This window comes from Oncorhynchus masou, chromosome 3 (genome assembly GCF_036934945.1).
Source record: "Oncorhynchus masou masou isolate Uvic2021 chromosome 3, UVic_Omas_1.1, whole genome shotgun sequence".
NCBI lineage: Eukaryota > Metazoa > Chordata > Actinopteri > Salmoniformes > Salmonidae > Oncorhynchus > Oncorhynchus masou.
The window spans coordinates 20456319-20478019 of record NC_088214.1 but is presented as its reverse complement, the minus strand read 5'-3'; the positions used below and the strand labels follow the sequence as shown (position 1 = coordinate 20478019).

The window sequence follows — 21701 nt, the reverse complement described above, 5'->3', positions numbered from 1 at the left end:
TTCTTTTCATCATGTCTATTCCAGGAGTTTCCAGAGAACCCAACCAGCCCTGGTGTCACGCCTAATCATGCCCCCAGGTAGCAAACCCCATTGATAATAGCTCCTCCCACCCATACTGTCCTTCCTTTTCAGACATTCTGGGAACCATTTCATACATCATTTCCATTCTGGTTCACCTGAAGCTGGTTTGGTGGGGGATTGTGTAGAGATGTTGGTTCACCTAAAGCTGGTTTGGTGGGGGATTTTGTCGAGATGTTGGTTCACCTAAAGCTGGTTTGGTGGGGGATTTTGTAGAGATGTTGGTTCACCTGAAGCTGGTTTGGTGGGGGATTTTGTAGAGATGTTGGTTCACTTGAAGCTGGTTTGTTGGGTGATTTTATAGAGATGTTGGTTCACCTGAAGCTGGTTTGGTAGGTGATTTTGTAGAGATGTTGGTTCACCTAAAGCTGGTTTGGTTGGTGATTTTGTAGAGATGTTGGTTCACCTGAAGCTGGTTTGGTGGGTGATTTTGCAGAGATGTAAAACATACTAGTAGTGATTGCTTTATACATTTGTTTTTCCAACATTGCGTTAGGTCAATCTTCCTAAATACAATACAATGTATTTTCTGTGGAGTCTATTCTGAAATCAATGACTCTTAATGCCGTAAATAGGTTTGCTGTGTGGATTTTTCATTCTGAGATTATTATCGGTTTATTATAAACAATGAATTGTTTGGATTATCCACCTGTTAAGACAATTTGGGACTCTGCAATAAGAAAATTAGCTTCTTTCTTATTGTTTTCACTGAATAATAAAGATGCTTTCCTTCCCTTAGGATAAAATGCAGTTTCCTGAGAAAAATATAAATGTGTATACATACATAATTTGTTGTAGATGGCACAACAAAAGCTGATCCGCAGGGGATCATCTACATATTGCTTCCCTGCAGCAACAAGGTCCATTTAAAGGGACCATTTTACTGGAATCTGTGTCCAATAACATCACTAGATGCATTCCTTTGTGATGCTATCACAGGTCTGCATGCAATGCAGTTTGCATCAAATTAAATGGCTCTTTGTCTGCTGAAATAGATATCTACATCTACAGTATGGCTCATGCTTCTTTTGAACCCACATATCAGCAATATATTAACTGAAACAGCCGCAGTTGCACAAAACGTATGCAGACATCATGTGGATGTCGATGAACATGTAGGAATCAAGATACTAACATAGAGACAAGGACTAAAAAACTGTTTTGTTTTCTCTTTCCCTTCTTCATCCATACCATACCCCTCTTCTCTTTCTTCTCTCTACCCATACCCTGAAACACAACTGACCTACTTTAAATGTCCCCTACACTACCAATTTAATGTTCACCCATTTGTATTGTATTATTTTGTCAATGTGTGTACTATGCTTTCAACCCTCTCCCTCTGTCTGATGTATCAATGATGGTTAACGTCATGTTATCTACATCTATTCTGTTTCCACTTGGTTCTGGTTATGTTAAATTGTCCCACTTTTTACCTATTTATGTCACATCCCCTCCTATTTTTACTGTGACCTGTGTGCCTCTCGATCTCCTCTTCTCCTCCCTCCCTCATCACCCCTCCCTTAATACGGTTGAACTCCTCTTCCCTCCCTCCCTTCCCTTGTCTTACAGAGCACCTGTGACACCCTCCGGAGTCACTCGGACAGTCTCGGATTCACGCCGAACATGTTACCTCGTCACCCGACTCTAGGCAACTTTGAGGAGTTTGCTTGTTGACGACATAAAGCAGGGGGAGGGGGGGGACACATGGGATATTCGGGGTTGACAGAAAACTGTGAAATAACATGTATTATTACAAACATGGTTAGTGTAGAGTAGTAGGATCTAGCGATTGCCTGATTAGAAATAGAACACTATCATAAGAATAAAACCATTTCCAAAGCAGAACTCAGGTGACGGACATATCAAGGCGTCGACGACACTATTTATTTGATGTTCCATTCATGTTGCATTCTATTAAACAGGGTGACATTAGTGTGTTTGAATTGGTTTTAATCAGCCTAGTAATGTATAAGACTAGTAATGTATAAGACTAGTAATGTAGATGGAAAGGACTTCAGAGTGGTGGTCTCAGTTCATGTCAACTTATTTAAACCATTGTAATATACTCAACAAAAATATAAACGCAACATGCAGCAATTTCAAAGATTTTCCTGAGTTACAGTTCATAGGAAATCAGTCAATTGGAATATATGAATTAGGCCCTAATCTATGGATATCACATGACTGGGAATACAGATATGCACTTGTTGGTCACAGATACCTTTAAAAAAAAGTTGGGGTGTGGATTAGGAAACCAGTCAGTATCTGGTGTGACCACCATTTGCCTCATGCAGCGCTAAACATTTCCTTCATGTAGAGTTGATCAGGCTGTTGATTGTGGCCTGTGGAATGTTGTCCAACTCCTCTTTAATGGCTGTGTGAAGTTGGTGGGAACTGGAACGCGCTGTCGTACACATTGATTCAGAGCATCCCAAACATACTCAATGGGTAACATGTCTGGTGAGTATACATGCCATGGATGAAATGGGAAATGTTCAGCTTCCAGGAACTGTGTACAGATCCTTGCAACATGGGGCCATGCATTACCATGCTGAAACATGAGTCGATGGCGGCGGATGAATGGCACGACAATGGGCCTCAGGATCTTGTCACTGTATCTCTGTGCATTCAAATTGCCATTGTGCTCGTTGTCCTTATGCCTGCCCATACCATAACCCCACCACCACCACCACAGGGCACTCTGCTCACGTCATCAGAAAACAGCTCACCCACACAATGCCATACACGTGGTTTGCGGTTGTGAGGCCGGTTTGATGTACAGCCAAATTCTCTAAAACGACGCTTATGGTAGAGAAATTAACATTCAGTTCTCAGGCAACAGCTCTGGTGAACATTCCAGCAGTCAGTATGCCAATTGCATGCTGCCTCAGAACTTGAGACATCTGTGGCATTGTGTTGTGTGCCAAAACTGCACATTTTAGTGTGGCCTTTTATTGTCCCCAGCAGAAGGTGCACCTGTGTAATGATCATGCTGTTTAGTCAGATAACTGATATACTACACCTGTCAGGGGGATCTTGGCAAAAGAGAAACGCTTACTAACAGGGATATAAACAAATTTGTGCACACAATTTGAGGGAAATAAGCTTTTTGTGTGTATGGAACATTTATTGGATCTTTAATTTCAGCTCATAAAACTTGGGACCAACACTTTACATGATGCGTTCATATTTTTGTTCAGTGTAGCAGTCAGTTCTGGTGTGCTGAATATCAAATTGAGAGGCTAGCCATGGTTAGCATGTGTAGCATCAGCATAGCCAGGTCCATTCATTAGTAGAATCAAGAGGGGTTTTAAAGACATATTCATGTTACCATTCTTTCATTTATAACTCATTGAGAGTAAGAGAATGCAGATTTCAGTGATGCCCACTCAACTATGATCACAATGCTCAAAGGAGAACAGCAGACCTAACTTGAACCCCCCAGTAATAGACAGTTCACAGTAATTGTGCTGCCTTCATACTCAAATGATTCTGTTTAGAGATTGATCCTATCACTGATTTGAAACTATAAACCATCAAGTAATGAAAGCTTCTCGCGTTAGGCCCCCGGAAGATAAACTATTGCAAGATAATTGAATGCAATTCTTTGTTTTCAAGTGACATATTGGAAAGTAGAAAAAAACTGTTTATGTTTTCACATATGAACAATCACAACTTTTCCATGAGATTTGGGGAAAATAGGAACATGTCCCATTGTTATATATAGTGCTCGACATGCTTTCTATCTGCTTACTGCTGAAAAAATGTACATCAATGACAACATTTTCTTCTGTCGTGGTTTCCCATTTTTTCTGGGAAAAGAGTCGTACTGACCGTACTGTCACTGGAAATGGACACTCTTCACAGGAGTCTGCTGTAACTCAGCCCCCCTCTTCATCACCACTTTCAATAGAATAGACAAACAAGCAAGATGATCCACCAAACTTAAAGTTAGTTTATGTGGGTGTTGTTCAAATGGTTTTGTTCCATGACCATGGCTTTTAACTGCTACAAAAACACTCATTAGCACAAGTCCCCTGTGATCGTAAACTATTCTCTATTGGAAACTAGTGGAGTACAAACATTGTCAAGGTGGTGTTCTAAATAATGATTGAAATGTGTAAATACCAGATCAAAATGCCATTAAGAAATTCAATCTCGCTCATATGTTGATATGTTTATAGTATGTAAAAAAAAAGACAAAAAAATGTATTACTGCTGTTGCACCATAAGGGAATTGGAGGACAAGGGAGCTGCAGACTTGCCATACGAGCACACAATGGCCTACCCCAAGAGTCCATTAGTTTGTGTTGTTATCCAAGTGGACTTCAAGTGTCTTCCAGCTTCTATTTAATTTTAGGACCGGACACAGAGTAGAATTTGTTAGATGCCAGAGGCAGTTTAATACAGTGCTTCAAAAACATACATGTCCCAGGTTCCCTACTTTATTCAGTTCAGTTGGTTTAAAACACTGAAATGCATTGTATAATTGCATTGTTATATACTATTGTTATTGGAATTCCAGTACATGTAATAAGACTAACTTAACAGTCAGTTTGTGATGTGTAAATTATCAAATATAATAAACTATATATTTAACCATCTTCCTATGTACATACCTTTTTTTGTAAATCCTTTGTGTCTATTTTCTCATATGCTACTGTTCATGTTGATCTTTGCATTAATTAGCTAACAACATAGTTTTTTTTATCTATGTGAAATTAGTTCAAGTCATGTTAAACTTTGTTATGTGGTCATTTTAGAGAAAAGAAACCAGAACACTTCAAAGGGACATTCAAAGTGACATCTGTAGCTTTACCCTTTTTCCTATGGAAAATGTCTAATTCTAGAAGTTATATTTCTATGCTTTTGTCTGTTTATTAGATGACTGTTGATGAGAAGCACAAAGACCTTGAGATCAGCCTTGGTTCCTGAGCCAATTACCTCCCTCTCTGATCAAGACTGGCTACCTTATTGGCACGTCTTATATCCAACTATGTATCCTGGGATAAGCCTTGTCTTGGGTGAGACTAGAACCAAGCCAAACATCACTCAGTAAGGGTCTATTTTTTGAAGTTGTAAACTTTAAGATATGGTTAATCAGTGTTTTGTTATGAGCAATAAATGCATTGGTCCAAAAATAATGTAATTGTCAAATCAATGCTATTAACACTGTTTATTTTCAAGTCTGGTCACACAACTCCCCTACTAATGGAATTTGTGGATTTGGCATAAAGGAATTCATTTTTGTACTGGGTTACCACAACTGATGATGTGACATTGTCTTGGTGTTAACTGTGTCCCCCATTGTCGTCTGGTCTTTCATGACAATGTGGAGGTTAGTTATAAAACTCACCACCAAGGGGGTATCACCTGTCCTTCCTGAAAAAATACAGAAATCAGAATACATTGCAACTATTTGCTTATGTTTGTAAGCATCAATCTAATTTACATTCAATTCATTATAAATGAGATTGAAAGTAAAACAGGTAGCAAATTTAAGGGGTTAACGTTTTATGTATACTTTGTACTACGCCATACTGTGTCCCATACTAGAATCCTTATCTAACCCTGCCTTAATGCCAATCAAAGAATAGCAGAGCAGAAGCAACACAATAGTCAGTAGACTGAAACAGAATATGGACATGATCCTGTCATATTTGAATAATACCTCAATACTGGTTGTGCTTATTGATTCAAGTCTTTTAATGGGTATTTTATAGCATAATAAATTACAGCCAAGTAGATGACAGTATTGTATATTTATGTCAACTAATAGTCTAAAGACCTTCATTCTTGCAGCTTAATGATGTGTATTGTTATTGCGCCTCACCTCTTTTCCTCCTTGCATGATCATTGTGTACTCCATGTGTATAATCCATGTGTATAATCAGCCGCCATGTTACTTTACTATTTTGTTGGGAGCGAGATGGTTAATATCCATGTTGTGTGGTAGGGTACTGTTCAATCTTTAGAATGAAAAAATCTTAATGAAAAACTAGGCTTAGGGTTGTGCAATATTCAGTGACCATGAAGTATTGAACATGGGGCTGAGAAGCCGGGATATGTTTCCTGACAACAAAAATATATATATTGTACGTACAGTATGTGGCCACTGGCTTGTAAGGAATGTTATTCTTCTGTAAGACTGGATCTTACAGAGAGTAGATGATAGTATGTCTTGCACTGTTGGAGGCCTACAGACAGCTGTGGAACTGAACTAGGATCAACTGGCACTATGTACTGTATGTATATGATACTCCCACCATGTGATTGACCTTAAATATCCATTAAATAATGAATACCCTCTCCTAACCAGGTGTAACATTCTCAATCTTACGTGAAACATCACGTGCAGAATTATCTGGAAATGTAATCAGCATTGTTTGGTCTTCTATGCATCATCGTTCATGTAATTACATGTAGATCATGTAACACCATCTTTATCTACCCTTAAACAATCAATCAATCAAATGTATTTATAAAGCCCTTTTTACATAAACTGATGTCACAAAGTGCTGTACAGAAACCCAGCCTAAAACCCCAAACAGCAAGCAATGCAGGTGTAGAAGCACAGTGGCTAGGAAAAACTCCCTAGAAAGGCCAGAACCTAAGAAGAAACCTAGAGAGGAACCAGGCTATAAGGGGTGGCCAGTCCTCTTCTGGCTGTGCCGGGTGGAGATTATAACAGAACATGGTCAAGATGTTTAAATGTCTATAGATGACCAGCAGGGTCAAATAATAATAATCATAGTAGTTGTCGAGGGTGCAACAGGTCAGCACCTCAGGAGTAAATGTCAGTTGGCTTTTGATAGCTGATCATTCAGAGCATCTCTACTGCTCCTACTATAGAGAGTTGAAAACAGTAGGTCTGGGACAGGTAGCATGGTGAACAGGTTAGGGTTCCATAGCCGCAGGCAGAACAGTTGAAACTGGAGCAGCAACACGACCAGGTGGACTGAGAATAGCAAGGAGTCATCAGGCCAGGTAGTCCTGAGGCATGGTCCTAGAGCTCAGGTCCTCCGAGAGAAAGAGGAAAAAGAGAGAATTAGAGAGAGCATTCTTAAATTCACACAGGACACCAGATAAGACAGGAGAAATACTCCAGATGTAACAGACTGACCCTAGCCCCCCGACACAAACTACTGCAGCATAAATACTGGAGGCTGAGACAGGAGGGGTCGGGAGACACATGGTGACATATCACTCCATGATATGAGTTCCTTCAACTATTTGAACCATTTGTGTAACTGAGGTATTCTATTTGTCAATATTTGGTGCAAAAAGTTACTTTAAAATCCTGGGTGATGGACCATGGTAACATCTTAACGGAAATTCACTCACGCCAGCTGGTGCATAGGGCAGAAAGTTGGAAAAGGCTCTTCACTTCTGGTGGTTGTTGACCATCTTTTCCACCGTGCCCCTGCTCTGAAATTGATGGAGCTTTGTCTTGATTTTACTGAAAAGGAAATCATTTTCCAACAACAAAAAAATGTTGAGTCCACTTTATTGAATACTGAACCATTGTGTTTTAAAATGTACACAAAAAGACCACTGCTCACAGCAATTGTCTAAATACTTGACCCAAGTTTTACAATAAAACAATGATAATAATAAAAGTGCAAAGTCCATTCTTCTTTCAAAATAGAAACGAGTCATATTTAAACTAATAATCTACAGCAGTCTTGTCTAAAAAATAAGCACTGGAATTGCTTGTCTTTACAGATGTAGGATCTTAATTTTATCACCCTGTTGCAAGAAATTTCCTGCACAACAGGAAATGCAAACTTGTAGTGTATTTGAGGTTTAAAAGGCTTCTAAAGTTTGCAATTTTCACTTTAAAATGTCAGACTTTATTTGCACCATCTAAAAATGTATCAAACTCTATAAAAATGTCTATTAATTATAATCCACACAATAATTCACATTTTCTGCTGTGAGAAACTGGTCAAATTAAGATCCAACATATCTATCTGCATGTGATAATGGAACTGAATCTCAACTCAGATGCAAACATCAATGCACACTATAAAGAGCTGTAAAAATGCCATGGAACTAAGTGTCACAATTGTCATTATTTGAATAAGAAGAGCTTATACAACTCCTGAAAGTAATTTGTTTGATAGAAAAAAAAGACAATGCACACATAAGCAGACATTCAATTATCAATAAATACATGCATTCTGCTTGTCATCTTACATCATCAAAATACATATTTCCCTATTCCATGCAAATCAATGTTTTGGTAGATTACTTATAATTGTGGCTTTGGTGGGATAAGTAGCTGGAGTAAAATAATACTGAAAAATGTGCTAGTTCCTTGCCAAAATTAAGTTACCCATCTGAGTGAACAGTCAAAGTCAGAGTGGTGCAAAACAATCGTAATGTGGTAATACAGGTATCAGTGGATTTCCTCCTCTTCACTTTCTCTTAAGCTATAAGAGATTAGGTCAATTATGAAAGATTGTACAAAGTTACAAAAATGTAACTATAAAATAAAAGCAATGACTCAAGTTCGTATGGTCCACTGTTCATAAAATATATCCGTTGGCCCCAGCTTTGACAATACCGTCTTTCAGTGTTCAACTTTACTTGATAGAGTAGATGAGATCTAAACTATTAAAAATGCAACTGCTATTTACAAAGTGCACAAAAAAAAAAACACAAAAAGCAAGCCTGAGAAGTAACTGATAAATATGCCCCCCCTCCATTTTACAATCTCCTATTGTAAGTGGAATATTGTTAAAACTATGATGAAGAACAAGGGAAATATGCAAGTCTGTCTCCAATCTTATGACCAATAAATGCAACATCGACAAGTTAACAGCAGTAGCACATTAAACCTATTTGAACAATGTATCCATATACCTACATTTTGCCAGTACATTATGCAGCACACAACTTCAATTGCTCATACCTCTTACTCTGCTGCGCAGCTAATGGCTCAGAAGGATTCACGGTTTCTCTGGATCCAGATTTGTTATTCGCTACATGTTATATATGTTTCCATATCAGTGCGCTTCACAGACAAAAGCAGACAGGTTTGCTAACAAAATCTAAAATATTGCAGAGCCCACAAGGACTTGATTCCATTTGGAGGCACAACAGGATGAACTGAAGGGAAGTGTCTTAGTCAAAACAGGTGCTGCTGAAGGATGAGCCTTGTAGGGAGTCGGGATAGACAGATCCTGTTGAGAAGATGGGAGTGAAAGAGGATTGATTCCGATGGAGGAGGTTCAGTTGAGTGACGTGTTTGGGCACCTCATCTACGGTGGGCAGAAATCAGCAAAGTAAGGGTGTTGTAATGCCTCCTCTGCAGAGATCCTCTGGACAGGGTTACACTTCAACAGATTCTAAAAGAGAGAAAAAATAAATAATGCAAGTCAGATGTGTGTTGTTTGTAAGGCAACATGTCTTAAGTATTCAAGTGGCATTTGGGAAAAGCTTAGCCACTGACTCCACCTAGTGACAACGTGACATTCCTGTCTAAGCTGTCTGCCAGGTACACTACACACAACTAGTTTGCTGTAACTCCAGTGTGGGTTTGCTCATATGGAACATATGAATTCAGAGTATTACAGTGAAGGACATTGCATTGTAAGTTTATGTTAACATCAAGGAATAATATAGCATGATAATACATTGTATACTGATTAATATATTGGTTATGGTGGGGGAATACTAACCTGCAGGAGATCCCGTCCTGTGCTACTGAGTTTGGGGACAACATTCACCAGTGAGGTCGTGGCTGGATACATGGGGTACGGCTGTAGGTAAAAACAATGATAGAGAAAATGGATGTACAGTAAACAGACAGCAGCGCAGAAAATATTTGTTCCATCTCTTATCGATGAATCTGATCTACAAATGTCAATTACTCTCATACCTTGTAAATCATATATTCTTATTTTCCTGAAGGCAGTAGAAAACATGAGTTTCTGAATGGTCATCAGTAATTGACAACATCAGTGGGATAGCCTACCTTATAGTCTGGAAGCTTTGTCATTGTCTGCCACAGTTCTTCAGTTGGTGTACCCAACAATGTGCCACAGCATTAAGGAAAGACTTTCACCAGTAAATAGGACTGGTAAAGTTTAGTCATTGCAATAGATTAATCTCAACAAAGTGGACCAACTTTAGTTTCCGTGTCTTTGTTTCTACATACCATACAACACAGACAGTATATTGAACCTGGTTACCATCTAAACATCTCTGAAAGGATATCGGAAGATCCTCTTCAGCTGGTCATCAACGTCATTACCCGGAAAAAGGGGCCTTCCAGCGTTTGCCAACTCTAAATGAAAAAAAGCTAAAGTTATAGAAGATCAAAAGGTAGAGGCCCTAACTTATTTACTTACTTTATTGTCCCCATGGGGAAATATTGTTGCAGTGTCATGTACACGTTTAAAGTGGCATTTAAATACAAAACAAAATTGACTATACAACTTTCCTAACAGTTACATACCAATATAAAAATATATATATATAAAAAAATGTTTTAAAGACTAGCCTGCGGCCTTACTGAGTCAATAGGAAAATTAGCCAGAGCTATTTAGGAGGGATATCACACTTGGCACAAATGAATGTCTAGTTCTGTTTTTCCTGCTGAGGGGTGCCCTATACCTGCGCCCAGAGGGGAGCAGTTCAAAGTCCGGGTACAGGGGGTGGCTTGGGTCTAAAATGATTTTGTGAGCCTTGCGGAGGGCCCTGACCTTAAATATCTCATCCAGGCCTTTCTGTTTGACTCCAAGTACCTTGCTTTGGTGATAATCCTTCTCAGCAGATTTCTCTGGCTGACAGTGCCATTGCCAAATAATTCAAAAAGTTAAAATACTTTCAATGAAAGATTTGTAAAACAGAGTCAGTATAGTACAGCCTACATTAAAAGATCCCAGCTTTTTGAGAAAATAGTCTCTGTTGGCTCTTTTTGTAGGTCAGGTCTGTACATTTACTCCACTGAAGTTAATTGTCCAAGAGGACACCAAGGTATTTGTATTCCTCGACAATCTTTATATTCTGATCTCTGAAGGTGTTGTACACTTCCTGAAGTCTATGCACATCGCTTTGGTCTTGAGGACCAAGTGTGATTCCTCACACCACTCTACAAAGTCATCTAGGACTGGGAGATGATGTTCCTCGTCATCATGCAACAGGCTGACCAAGGCAGTGTCATCAGCGAACTTAACAATATGTACAGGAGTGGGGACAAAACACATCCCTGAGGAGAGCCTGTGTTGGTATTGCGTATGTCTGACACTTGGGGACCTATTTTGACTCGCTATGAGCGTTGGCTCAGGAAGTCCAACAGCCACAAAACCAGCCCCCCCCCATCTAAAGAGCAGTCCCAAATGAGTCTCTGTGCCAGAATGTAGGGCTGGATTATGTTGAAGGCAGAAGAAAAAAATCAACAAACAGAACTCTAACATGGGATTTGGCACCCTCTAGATGTCTATAGACCATGTTAAGGAGGGTAAGAATGGCATCATCAACTCCTCTGCTAGGTTGATAGGCAAAATTAAATGGGTCGAGAAGCTTCTGGGTGACTCAGAGAATATAACACAGGTAAGTAGAGTGTACAATCATCCTCTTTAATTTGCTGTGCAATTTTGACCTCAAGGTTATACATACCTGCAAATATGCATCCAGCAGACCACATGTCAATAGAGGTAGAATAAAGCTTAGCACCGAAGAGCACATCTGGGGGCCTATACCACAATGTCACAACCTACAGAGAGAGAGAGAGAAGCTTGAATGTCACCAGTAATTTAAGCATTCATTTTCTTTGCTCGTATCCAAATTAATACAATAATTGTCATATCACCTCTGCTGAGTAACATCTCACTGGGATTCCAAAGGCTCGAGCCAAGCCAAAGTCAGCCAGCTTCAATTCCCCATTCTAAAAAGGAGCAAATCATTCCACATTGTAGACTATGGAAAAGGTAAATGATTTTCTCACTAACCAAGCAAGATAAACAGAAATTAAGTTAAGACACTTACAGCACAGTGTATCCTCTAACTTTCAAGAACTAGAACCTAACCAGTCAAAGCCTAACATTCCACTGACTTACCCTATTGATGAGGAGGTTCTGTGGCTTCAGGTCTCTGTGGAGAACATTCCGACTGTGGCAGAAGGCAAGCCCCTTCAACAGCTGGTACATGAACGACTGCACATACAGAAAGTAGGGAAAGAATGAGTTAAGCACAGAGATACAGAAAGACAACAAAGCAGTAATACTTCATTCTCATTATTAATGAGAGGGACATTGGTGGTAGTCTTCGGAGTTACACGATAATTTGTGTCACACAGTGGAGGCTCCCCAGAGGAGGAAGGGGAGGACCATCCTCAGTGAATTTTATAAAAATAAAAAAAGGTCTAAACATTTAAAAAGTTATAATTTTTAAATGAAACTAAACTAAATATAATCACGTCAACAAAGAATTTATTAAAACACACTATCTGGAAAGAATATAGTAGCCTTCAACAGAACTCTGTAGGGTAGCACAATGGTGCAGCCGGAGGAAAGCTAGCGTCGTTCTCCTGTGGCTATATTGACTTGACAAAACCTAGGAAGCTCATGGTTCTCACCCCCTTCCATAGACTTATAGTAATTATGACAGGCTGTAGGACATTGTCCTACAGCCTATCAGAGCTCTTGCAGCATTTTATTTTTTTAACCAGGTAGGATTACAACTGCAACCTGGCAAAGATAAAGCAAAGCAGAGCAACACAAACAACAGAGTTACACATGGAATAAACAAATGTCAATAGCATGATCTGACATGTTGTCCACCCAATCAAATGATCAGATAATGAATCTAGTACTGAAAGCTACAGCTAGCTAGCACTGCAGTGTATAAAATGTGGTTAGTAGTTGACTCAAAGAGAGAGGAAGACAATATTTGAACAGTTAATTTCTTCCAAAATGAAGGAGAAGCAAGAGTCTTTTTTTTCACCTTCAGTTTCACTTAGCTAGCAAATACAGTTAGACATTGAAACACCCTGCTCAAACAGAGGGATGCTATGTTAGATAGCTGGCTATGACTTTAACACAACACTGGAACTCTTCCAAGTCATGGTAAGCTTTTGGTATTACTAATTTATTGCCACCGGGGCCCGCCCGTGTAACTGCTTACTGACTGTACACTAACGTTACTGCATGATTGTAGTGGGTTTACTAACGCGTTAGTTCTATTAGCTACATTGACTATGACATTATTGCAAGTAAAACTAAAAGCATGCTCTTCAACCGATCACTGCCCGCACCTTCGCGCCCGTTCCGCATCACTACTCTGGACGGTTCTGACTTAGGTATTTGTAGTTGTCCACATATTCTAGATGTCTGGTTTGACTGTAAACTCTTCTTCCAGACTCACATTAAGTATCTCCAATCCAAAATTAAATTGGCTTCCTATTCCGCAACAAAGCATCCTTCACTCATGCTGCCAAACATACCCTGGAAAAACTGACCATCCAACCGATCTTCGACGATGTCATTATAAAATAGCCTCTAACACTCTACTCAACAAATTGGATGCAGTCTATCACAGTGCCATCCTTTTTGTCACCAAAGCCCCATATACTACCCACCACTGCGACCTGTACGCTCTCGTTGGCTGGCCCTCGCTTCATACCCATCGCCAAACCCACTGGCTCCAGGTCATCTACAAGTCGCTGCTAGGTAAAGCCCCGCCTTATCTCAGCTCACAGGTCACCATAGCAGCACCCACCCGTAACACAGCAGGTATATCTCACTGGTCACCCCCAAAGCCAATTCTTCCTTTGGCCACCTCTCCTTCCAGTTCTCTGCTGCCAATGACTGGAACAAACTGCAAAAATCACTAAAGCTAGAGACTCTTACCTCCCTCACCAGCTGTCAGAGCAGCTCACAGATCACTGCACCTGTACATAGCCCATCTGTCATTTATTTTCAATGACGGCCTAGGATAACTGCCTGTTCAGGGGCAGAACGACAGATTTGTACCTTGTCAGCTCGGGGATTTGAACTTGCAACATTCCGGTTACAAGTCAAACGCTCTAACCACTAGGCCACCCAGCACCTGCAACTTCCTCATCCCCATACTGTATTGGTATTGCTCCGTGGCACCCCAGTATCTCTACTTGCACAAGCATCTTCTGCACATCTACCATTGCAGTGTTTAATTGCTATATTATAATTACTTCGCCACCATGGTTTATTTATTGCATTACCTCCCTTATCTTACTTCATTTGCACTCACTGTATGTTTGTTTATTCCATGTGTAACTGTTGTATGTGTCAAACTGCTGTGCTTTATCTTGGCCAAGTCACAGTTGTAAATGAGAACTTGTTCTCAAGTAGCCTACCTGGTTAAATAAAGGTAATAAAAAAATACTTTACATAATATGGTGACAATGATGTAGGCTGTGTGTAGTGGTTTAGCTTGGCTTGTTGCCTGGTCACATACAGCTGATGTGTTGTGCATTGAAGTCCACAAGTGAAGGGAAGAGGTGAGAGGAGGAGAGTGCATTGATACGAGAAGGAATACAACGTGGCTGCTATGAAAGTGAACTGTGTTTAAGCGTGATAAGTGGTGTATTAATTCTGCCGATTCTGTTCAAAAACGTTTCTTAAACGGAAACAAAACGAGGACCAAAACCTGTATTTATCCAATAGAAACTCGTTTGCAATTGTTGGACTAATGATTACACCCTATATCAGCTAGATGCAAGCAAGTGTGCAAGGCAGTATTGAATATCACTGTCTGTCACCTCAAACTTGTCTCGACCTGTGTGCACCTACTTTCATTCATTGGATAGATTGTAGCGACATGTTGGGTTTTGGGAAAATTTGAGTAACATGTAGTAGCCTAAACCTATCGCTGTTACATTAAACTGGGTGAATGGAATATGAATGAGTCTCATCCAATATGCTGTAATAGAAATAAGGCTATGCTCTTGAAAAAAATAAATCAGGGCACTAAACGGCACTGACCGCCACTGGTGTGACATTACATGCATTTGACCTAGTTACAGTCATGGGACATTATGGTGTGGTTACACAAACATGTTTCTCAGAGCCATATTCTGCATCTTATTTGAATCTCAATGACTCACCTTGACAGTTTCTGGATCTAGGTCTCCATTGCAGCTATCAAAGTATTTCTTTAGATCCTGTGGTTGTAAGAGTCAAGTTAAATCACTGCACCCTAGCAAAAATAAAATCAGACATCAAATCAAACAAGTGAATAACTGGGGAGAAAACTTTCTTGTGGGCGGGCACTTCTACTTTAAATAGATTTTGGTAAATTGTCATAGCTAAAGCAACAAACTCCTCTTCATACAAAAACGGCATTCACATACATCTGGCAGCACTCACCTGATCACAAAATTCAAACACCAATGTTAACTTCTTGTCACTGTGCAGAACATCATGCAATCTAGGAAAAGCAAAAATTAAATGAGAATTAAACTCTTTGCATAGCTAGATATTTAATATAATGCTAGAAATTACACTGTTGAAAAGTTATTTACTAGTCACTTAAATTCTGATTCGGGAAGATGTATGCCATACAATAGTTAGTTGGACATAGCTAATTTATGCATTTTTCAGATTGACAACATTCACATCAGACATACCTCACAATGTTTTTATGCTTCAGTTCTTTCAGGAGGCAAATTTCTCGCAGGGCAGAACTTGGGACCCCCTACAAGAAACCAGCAAGCAAATTGAGCCGTCAACAAATATGCCATAACCTTAGCAAACTAACCGATTGACTAGCTTTAGCATAGCTATATTTGTAGTCTCAATAATTCCCACCTCATCGTCGTCATCCAATCTCACTCTTTTTAAAGCCACGATTTCATGCGTTTCTCTATTTTTTGCTTTGAAAACAGTTCCATATGTGCCTGCAGAAAGAAATCACAAATTTTAGCTTGGCTGAATGGGTTATGTTAGCTTGCTTAGCTACATTGCTAGCTAACTTGCCCATGACTGGAATAATGACACGCTAGCTAGCTCAAGCTCTAACTAACAAACTTAACTTAATTAACTGACTAAAATGTAATTGTGGCTTAATCTTGCTGCTAAGTAGGAAAGACATTGTCAAATTAGCTAAATAATATCAAACGTGTGTAACATGTCAATGACTTGTCATTCAAAATCGCTAGCTGGCTAACGTTAGCGATCTAGCAATGCTAACAGAAAACAACATTATTAGATAACAGAGATTATCTGGGAAAGAAACAGGCACACTTACCCTCTCCAATCTTCTCAAGTTTTTCATACTTCTGCATATTTTGTCAATAAAGCTAGCCTTTAGCTAGCTAATAGTAGTGGAATGCAGCCCCAGTGGAAATGTTGTTAACGAACGTTCGCTAGCCAGCTGTTATTCACAGTTACAATGTTGCTGCTACACCGGCATCTAAAGCGGTCAAATTATGAACTGCAACATGCGGGTGAATCACCACCCATTCCCTCAGTGAAACAGCATTCATGTGGATAATGAACCTGTAATGACTGTCAATCTTAGAAATATTTACAAAAAATGTAACACCTCTAATGTTACCTTCTAACGAAATCCTCAGACATTGGTCCAATTAGACAGCCTGTAGGCGTACAATCTTGTTAAATATGTTAATAGTTTAGCTAGAACCACCATCTTCACACAGTATAATCTATTTTACACAATGATTATCGCAAACACACACACACACACAGGAAACATGTTTACATTGCCAAAGTACCAATTTGTTTACCGCCCAAATAGGTCCACAGACGATGCAATCTCAACCACACTCCCTAACCCATCTGGACAAGAGGAATACCCATGTGAGAATGCTGTTCATCACTACATCTCAGCATTTAACACCATAGTACCTTCCAAACTCGTCATCAAGCTCGAGACCCTGGGTCTCGACCCCGCCCTGTGCAACTGGGTACTGGACTTCCTGACGGGCGCCCCCAGGTGGTGAGGGTAGGTAACAACATCTCCACCCCGCTGATCCTCAACACTGGGGCCCCACAAGGGTGCGTTCTGAGCCCTCTCCTGTACTCCCTGTTCACCCAAGACTGCGCGGCCACGCACGCCTCCAACTCAATCATCAAGTTTGCGGAGGACACAACAGTGGTAGGCTTGATTACCAACAACGACGAGACGGCCTACAGGGAGGAGGTGAGGGCCTTTCGGAGTGTGGTAACCTCACACTCAACGTCAACACAACTAAGGAGATGATTGTGGACTTCAGGAAACAGCAGAGGGAACACCCCCCTATCCACATCGATGGAACAGTAGTGGAGAGGGTAGTAAGTTTTAAGTTCCTCGGCGTACACATCACAGACAAACTGAATTGGTCCACCCACACAGACAGCATCGTGAAGAAGGTGCAGCAGCGCCTCTTCAATCTCAGGAGGCTGAAGAAATTCGGCTTGTCACCAATAGCACTCACAAACTTCTACAGATGCACAATCGAGAACATCCTGTCGGGCTGTATCACCGCCTGGTACGGCAACTGCTCCGCCCACAACCGTAAGGCTCTCCAGAGGGTAGTGAGGTCTGCACAACGCATCACCGGGGGCAAACTACTTGCCCTCCAGGACACCTACACCACCTGATGTCACAGGAAGGCCATAAAGATCATCAAGGACAACAACCACCCGAGCAACTGCCTGTTCACCCCGCTATCGTCCAGAAGGCGAGGTCAGTACAGGTGCATCAAAGCTGGGACCGAGAGACTGAAAAACAGCTTCTATCTCAAGGCCATCAGACTGTTAAACAGCCACCACTAACATTGAGTGGCTGCTGCCAACACACTGACTCAACTCCAGCCACTTTAATAATGGGAATTGATGTAAAATATATCACTAGCCACTTTAAACAATGCTACTTAACATAATGTTTACATACCCTACATTATTTATCTCATATGTATACGTATATGACTTAAATGTAAATGTAAATGTATATACTGTACTCTATATCATCTACTGCATCTTTATGTAATACATGTATCACTAGCCACTTTAAACTATGCCACTTTGTTTACATACTCATCTCATATGTATATACTGTACTCGATACCATCTACTGCATCTTGCACTTATGTGTATAAGGCAGTCGTTTTGGAATTGTTAGCTAGATCACTCGTTGGTTATTACTGCATTGTCGGAACTAGAAGCACAAGCATTTCGCTAAACTCGCATTAACATCTGCTAACCATGTGTATGTGACAAATAAACTTTGATTTGATAGTAAGTGAAATAGATAATAAACAAAAGTAAATTAAACAATCAAAAATTAACAGTAGACATTACACTCACAAGTTTCAAAGGAATAGGCACATTTAAAATGTCATATTATGACTATGTACATAGTTAAAATGATGTGCAAATAGTTAAAGTACAAAAAAGAAAATAAATAAACATAAATATGAGTTATATTTACAATGCTGTTCGTTCTCCATGGGTTGCCTTTTTCTTGTGGCAACAGGTCACACATCTTGCTGCTGTTATGGCACACTGTGCAATTTCACTCAATAGATATGGGAGTTTATCAAAATTGGATTTCTTATGGTATTCTTTGTGGGTCTGTGTAATCAGAGGGAAATATGTGTCTCTAATTTGGCAGGAGGTTAGGAAGGGCAGCTCAGTTTCTACCTCATTTTTGGGGTTGTGTGCATATAGCTGGTTTTCATCAACACCACAGGCCTTTTTGGGGTGGAGGGTTTGTATTTGGTCCTGTAGTTCATTCAATGTAATTGGAGAATCCAGTGGGTTCTGGTAGTCTTTAACAGCTGATTCTAAGATTTGTAACTGATCATGTATATGTTTTTGCTGTTTGTTCTTTGTTATAGAGCCACAAATATTGGAGAAGTGGTTTATCCATACATCTCTATTTTGGATAGATACGTCTTCATGTTGTTGTTTGTTTAGTGTGTTTACATTTTCCCAGAAGTCGTTAGATTCCTTCCATCTATAGCATTCCTTAATATTGTGCAGTACCTTTTGGCTGACACATCATGATTGAGTATTGCTCTGTTCAAATAGACTGATTTTGCTTTGATCTGATAAGGGTGTTAGAGGACTGACTGGGAACACTGAGAGACTCTGGGTTGAGGTCAGTGACAAATTTATCTAAAGTACTACTGCCAAGGGATGAGCTGTACCTACCATAGGAGTCTCCTCGAAGCCTACCATTGACTATGTACAGGCCCAGCGTGCGACAGAGCTGTAGGAGTTGTGACATGTTTTTATTGGTTGTTTTGTCATGGTTGTGTCCAGGGGGGAATATTTGGGAGGGAATACTGTCACCTCCAAGTAGGTGTTTGTCCCGCTGTGTGTTGAGAGTGTCAGGTTCTTGTCCAGTTCTGGCATTTACGTCGACACAGACTAGTACATGTCCCTGGGCCTGGAAATGGTTGATCTCCTCCTCTAGGATGGAGAAGCTGTCATTGTTAAAGTATGGGGATTCTATTGGGGGGATATACAGTGCATTTGGAAAGTATTCAGAACCCTTCACTTTTTCCACATTTTGTTACGTTACAGCTTCATAAAAAATAAAAGAATCCTCTCCAATCTAGACACAATACCCCATAATGACAAAGTGAAAATGAAAACAGATTTTTTTTATTTTATTTTTGCAAATGTATAAAAAAATCATCCTTGATCCTTGTGATGTTTCTACAACTTAATTGAAGTCCACATGTGGTAAATTCAATTGATTGGATTTGATTTGGAAAGGCACACATCTGTCTATAAAAGGTTGCACAGTTGACAGTGCATTTCAGAGCAAAGACCAAGCCAGGAGGTTGAAGGAATTTTCCGTAGAGCTCCGAGACAGGATTGTGTCGAGGCACAGATCTTGGGAAGGGAAGGGTACTAAAATATGTTTGCAGCATTGAAGGTCCCCAAGAACAGTGGCCTCCATCATTCTTAAATTGAAAAAGTTTGGAACCACCAAGACTCTTCCTAGAGCTGGTCGCCCGGCCTAACTGAGCAATGAGGGAGGAGGGTCTTGGTCAGTGAGGTGACCAGGAACCTGATGGTCACCCTAACAGAGCTCCAAAGTTCCTCTGTGGAGATGGGTGAACCATCTCTGCAGCACTCCACCAATCAGGCCTTTATGGTAGAGTGGTCAGACGGAAGCCACTCCTCAGTAAAAGGCACATGACAGGTCTCTTGGAGTTTGCCAAAAGGCACCTAAAGGACTCTGACCATGAGAAACAAGATTCTCTGGTCTAATTAAACCAAGATTGAACTCTTTGGCTTGAATGCAAAGCGTCACGCCTGGAGGAAACCTGGCACCATCCCTACAGTGAAGCATGGTGGTGGCAGCATCATGCTGTGGGGATGTTTTTCAGTGTAAGGGACTGGGAGACTAGTCAGGATCGCTGGAAAGATGAACGGGACGAAGTACAGAGAGATCCTTGATGAAAACCTGCTCCAGAGCACTCAGGCCCTCGGACTGGAATGAAGGTTCACCTTCCAACAGCACAACGACACTAAGCACACAGCCAAGACACCACAGGAGTGGCTTCAGGACAAGTCTCTGAATGTCCTTGAGTGGCCCAGCGAGAGCCCGATCTAACATCTCTGGAGAAACCTGAAAATAGCTGTGCAGCGATGCTCCCCATCCAACCTGACAGAGCTTGAGAGGATTTGCAGAGAAGAATGGGAGAAACTCCCCAAATACAGGTGTGCCAAGCTTGTAGCATCATACCCAAGAAGACTCGAGGCTGTAATCGCTGCCAAAGGTGCTTCAACAAAGTACTGAGTAAAGGGTCTGAATCCTTATGTAAATGGTTTATAATACATTTTTTAAATCATCCTCCCTCATCTTAAACGGCACAGACCGCCACTGATCTACCGGTGGGTTAAAACTCAGCCTCGGTTGGTTCTGTTTTTTTTTCCTACAGAAATTCCAGTTGAAAAACTAGGGATGGTTGGAAGAATTTGTCACACTTATTCCCTCTTGATTCCAGAAAATCTGTTTTCAATTTGTCATTATGGGGTATTGTGTGTGGACGAGGGAAAAAATATTTTATCCATTTTAGAAGTAGTCTGTAAGGTAACAAAATGTGGAAAAAGTAAAGGGGTCTTGTGACGACCCTCCCACTCTGCCTGCCGTATTCTCTCTTTGTTCTTGTTTCCTTATTAGGATGCCGGTGGGCGGAGTAGGGAGGGTCATCAGCTACATGGGAAACACCTGGGCCCGGTGTGTCCCAGGATAAATAGACCTCTTCCACATTCATGGAAGAGACTCTCTCCATGCAGACACCTTTATAGATTTTGTTGTGTTTCTTGGTGGTTTTTTGGTTGTTTGCTTTAGCATCTTTCAACAACCTGCATTATCACATTCATGCATGAAAAACACTCACTTACACTACTGATTACACACACCATTGTATATTATACTTAGTTACTTATTTAATAAATATATATTTTGTTACTCCTTATCTCCATGTTGTCTCCCTTTTGTTACAGGCTTTGAGCGGGTTCGTGACAGTCTGAATACTTTCCGAATGCACTGTAGGTAGCACACAAGGACATTTTTCTGTTTCTAGCCAGATGTATAATGTTCCTGTTTTGACTAATTTAATAATGGGTTAGGTCTGCTCTGTACCAAATTACCTCTTCTCTCTCTCTCTG

General features: G+C 40.4%; 2 protein-coding genes across 6 annotated transcripts in view; one reads left to right on the top strand and one right to left on the bottom strand.

Moving 5' to 3' along the window:
- asic1c (acid-sensing (proton-gated) ion channel 1c) overlaps positions 1–5766 on the top strand; it is a 165501-nt gene extending 159735 nt beyond the window's left edge. For 2 of the 3 annotated variants that reach the window (XM_064934580.1, XM_064934565.1), the window contains exons 10-11: positions 25–77; positions 1648–1769. In XM_064934580.1, coding sequence (XP_064790652.1) covers positions 25–77; positions 1648–1726 — 132 coding nt within the window. In that variant the 3' untranslated portion in view covers positions 1727–1769. Of the gene's footprint in view, positions 1–24; positions 78–1647; positions 1770–4962 lie in introns of those variants that run through there. The other variant, XM_064934573.1, reaches the window with a different exon arrangement.
- On the bottom strand, positions 5761–16602 carry LOC135512501 (cyclin-dependent kinase 5-like). Of its 3 annotated transcripts, XR_010451421.1 has the most exons (14): positions 16315–16602; positions 15876–15964; positions 15695–15762; positions 15435–15495; positions 15173–15229; positions 12147–12242; positions 11900–11974; positions 11707–11803; positions 10303–10372; positions 10061–10121; positions 9765–9845; positions 8996–9431; positions 7370–7537; positions 5761–7098 (listed from the first exon to the last, which is right to left on the bottom strand). XR_010451421.1 is itself a non-coding variant. In XM_064934601.1 (12 exons), the coding sequence occupies exons 1-12, from the start codon at positions 16349–16351 to the stop codon at positions 9345–9347; spliced, it is 879 nt and encodes a 292-aa protein (XP_064790673.1). In that variant the 5' UTR covers positions 16352–16602; the 3' UTR covers positions 7569–9344. The 3 variants fall into 3 exon arrangements, 1 of the variants encoding a protein (XP_064790673.1); XR_010451420.1 differs by having other exon boundaries at positions 5761–7537; XM_064934601.1 differs by lacking the exons at positions 5761–7098; positions 7370–7537 and having other exon boundaries at positions 7569–9431.
- Between the last annotated feature and the right edge of the window lie 5099 nt (positions 16603–21701).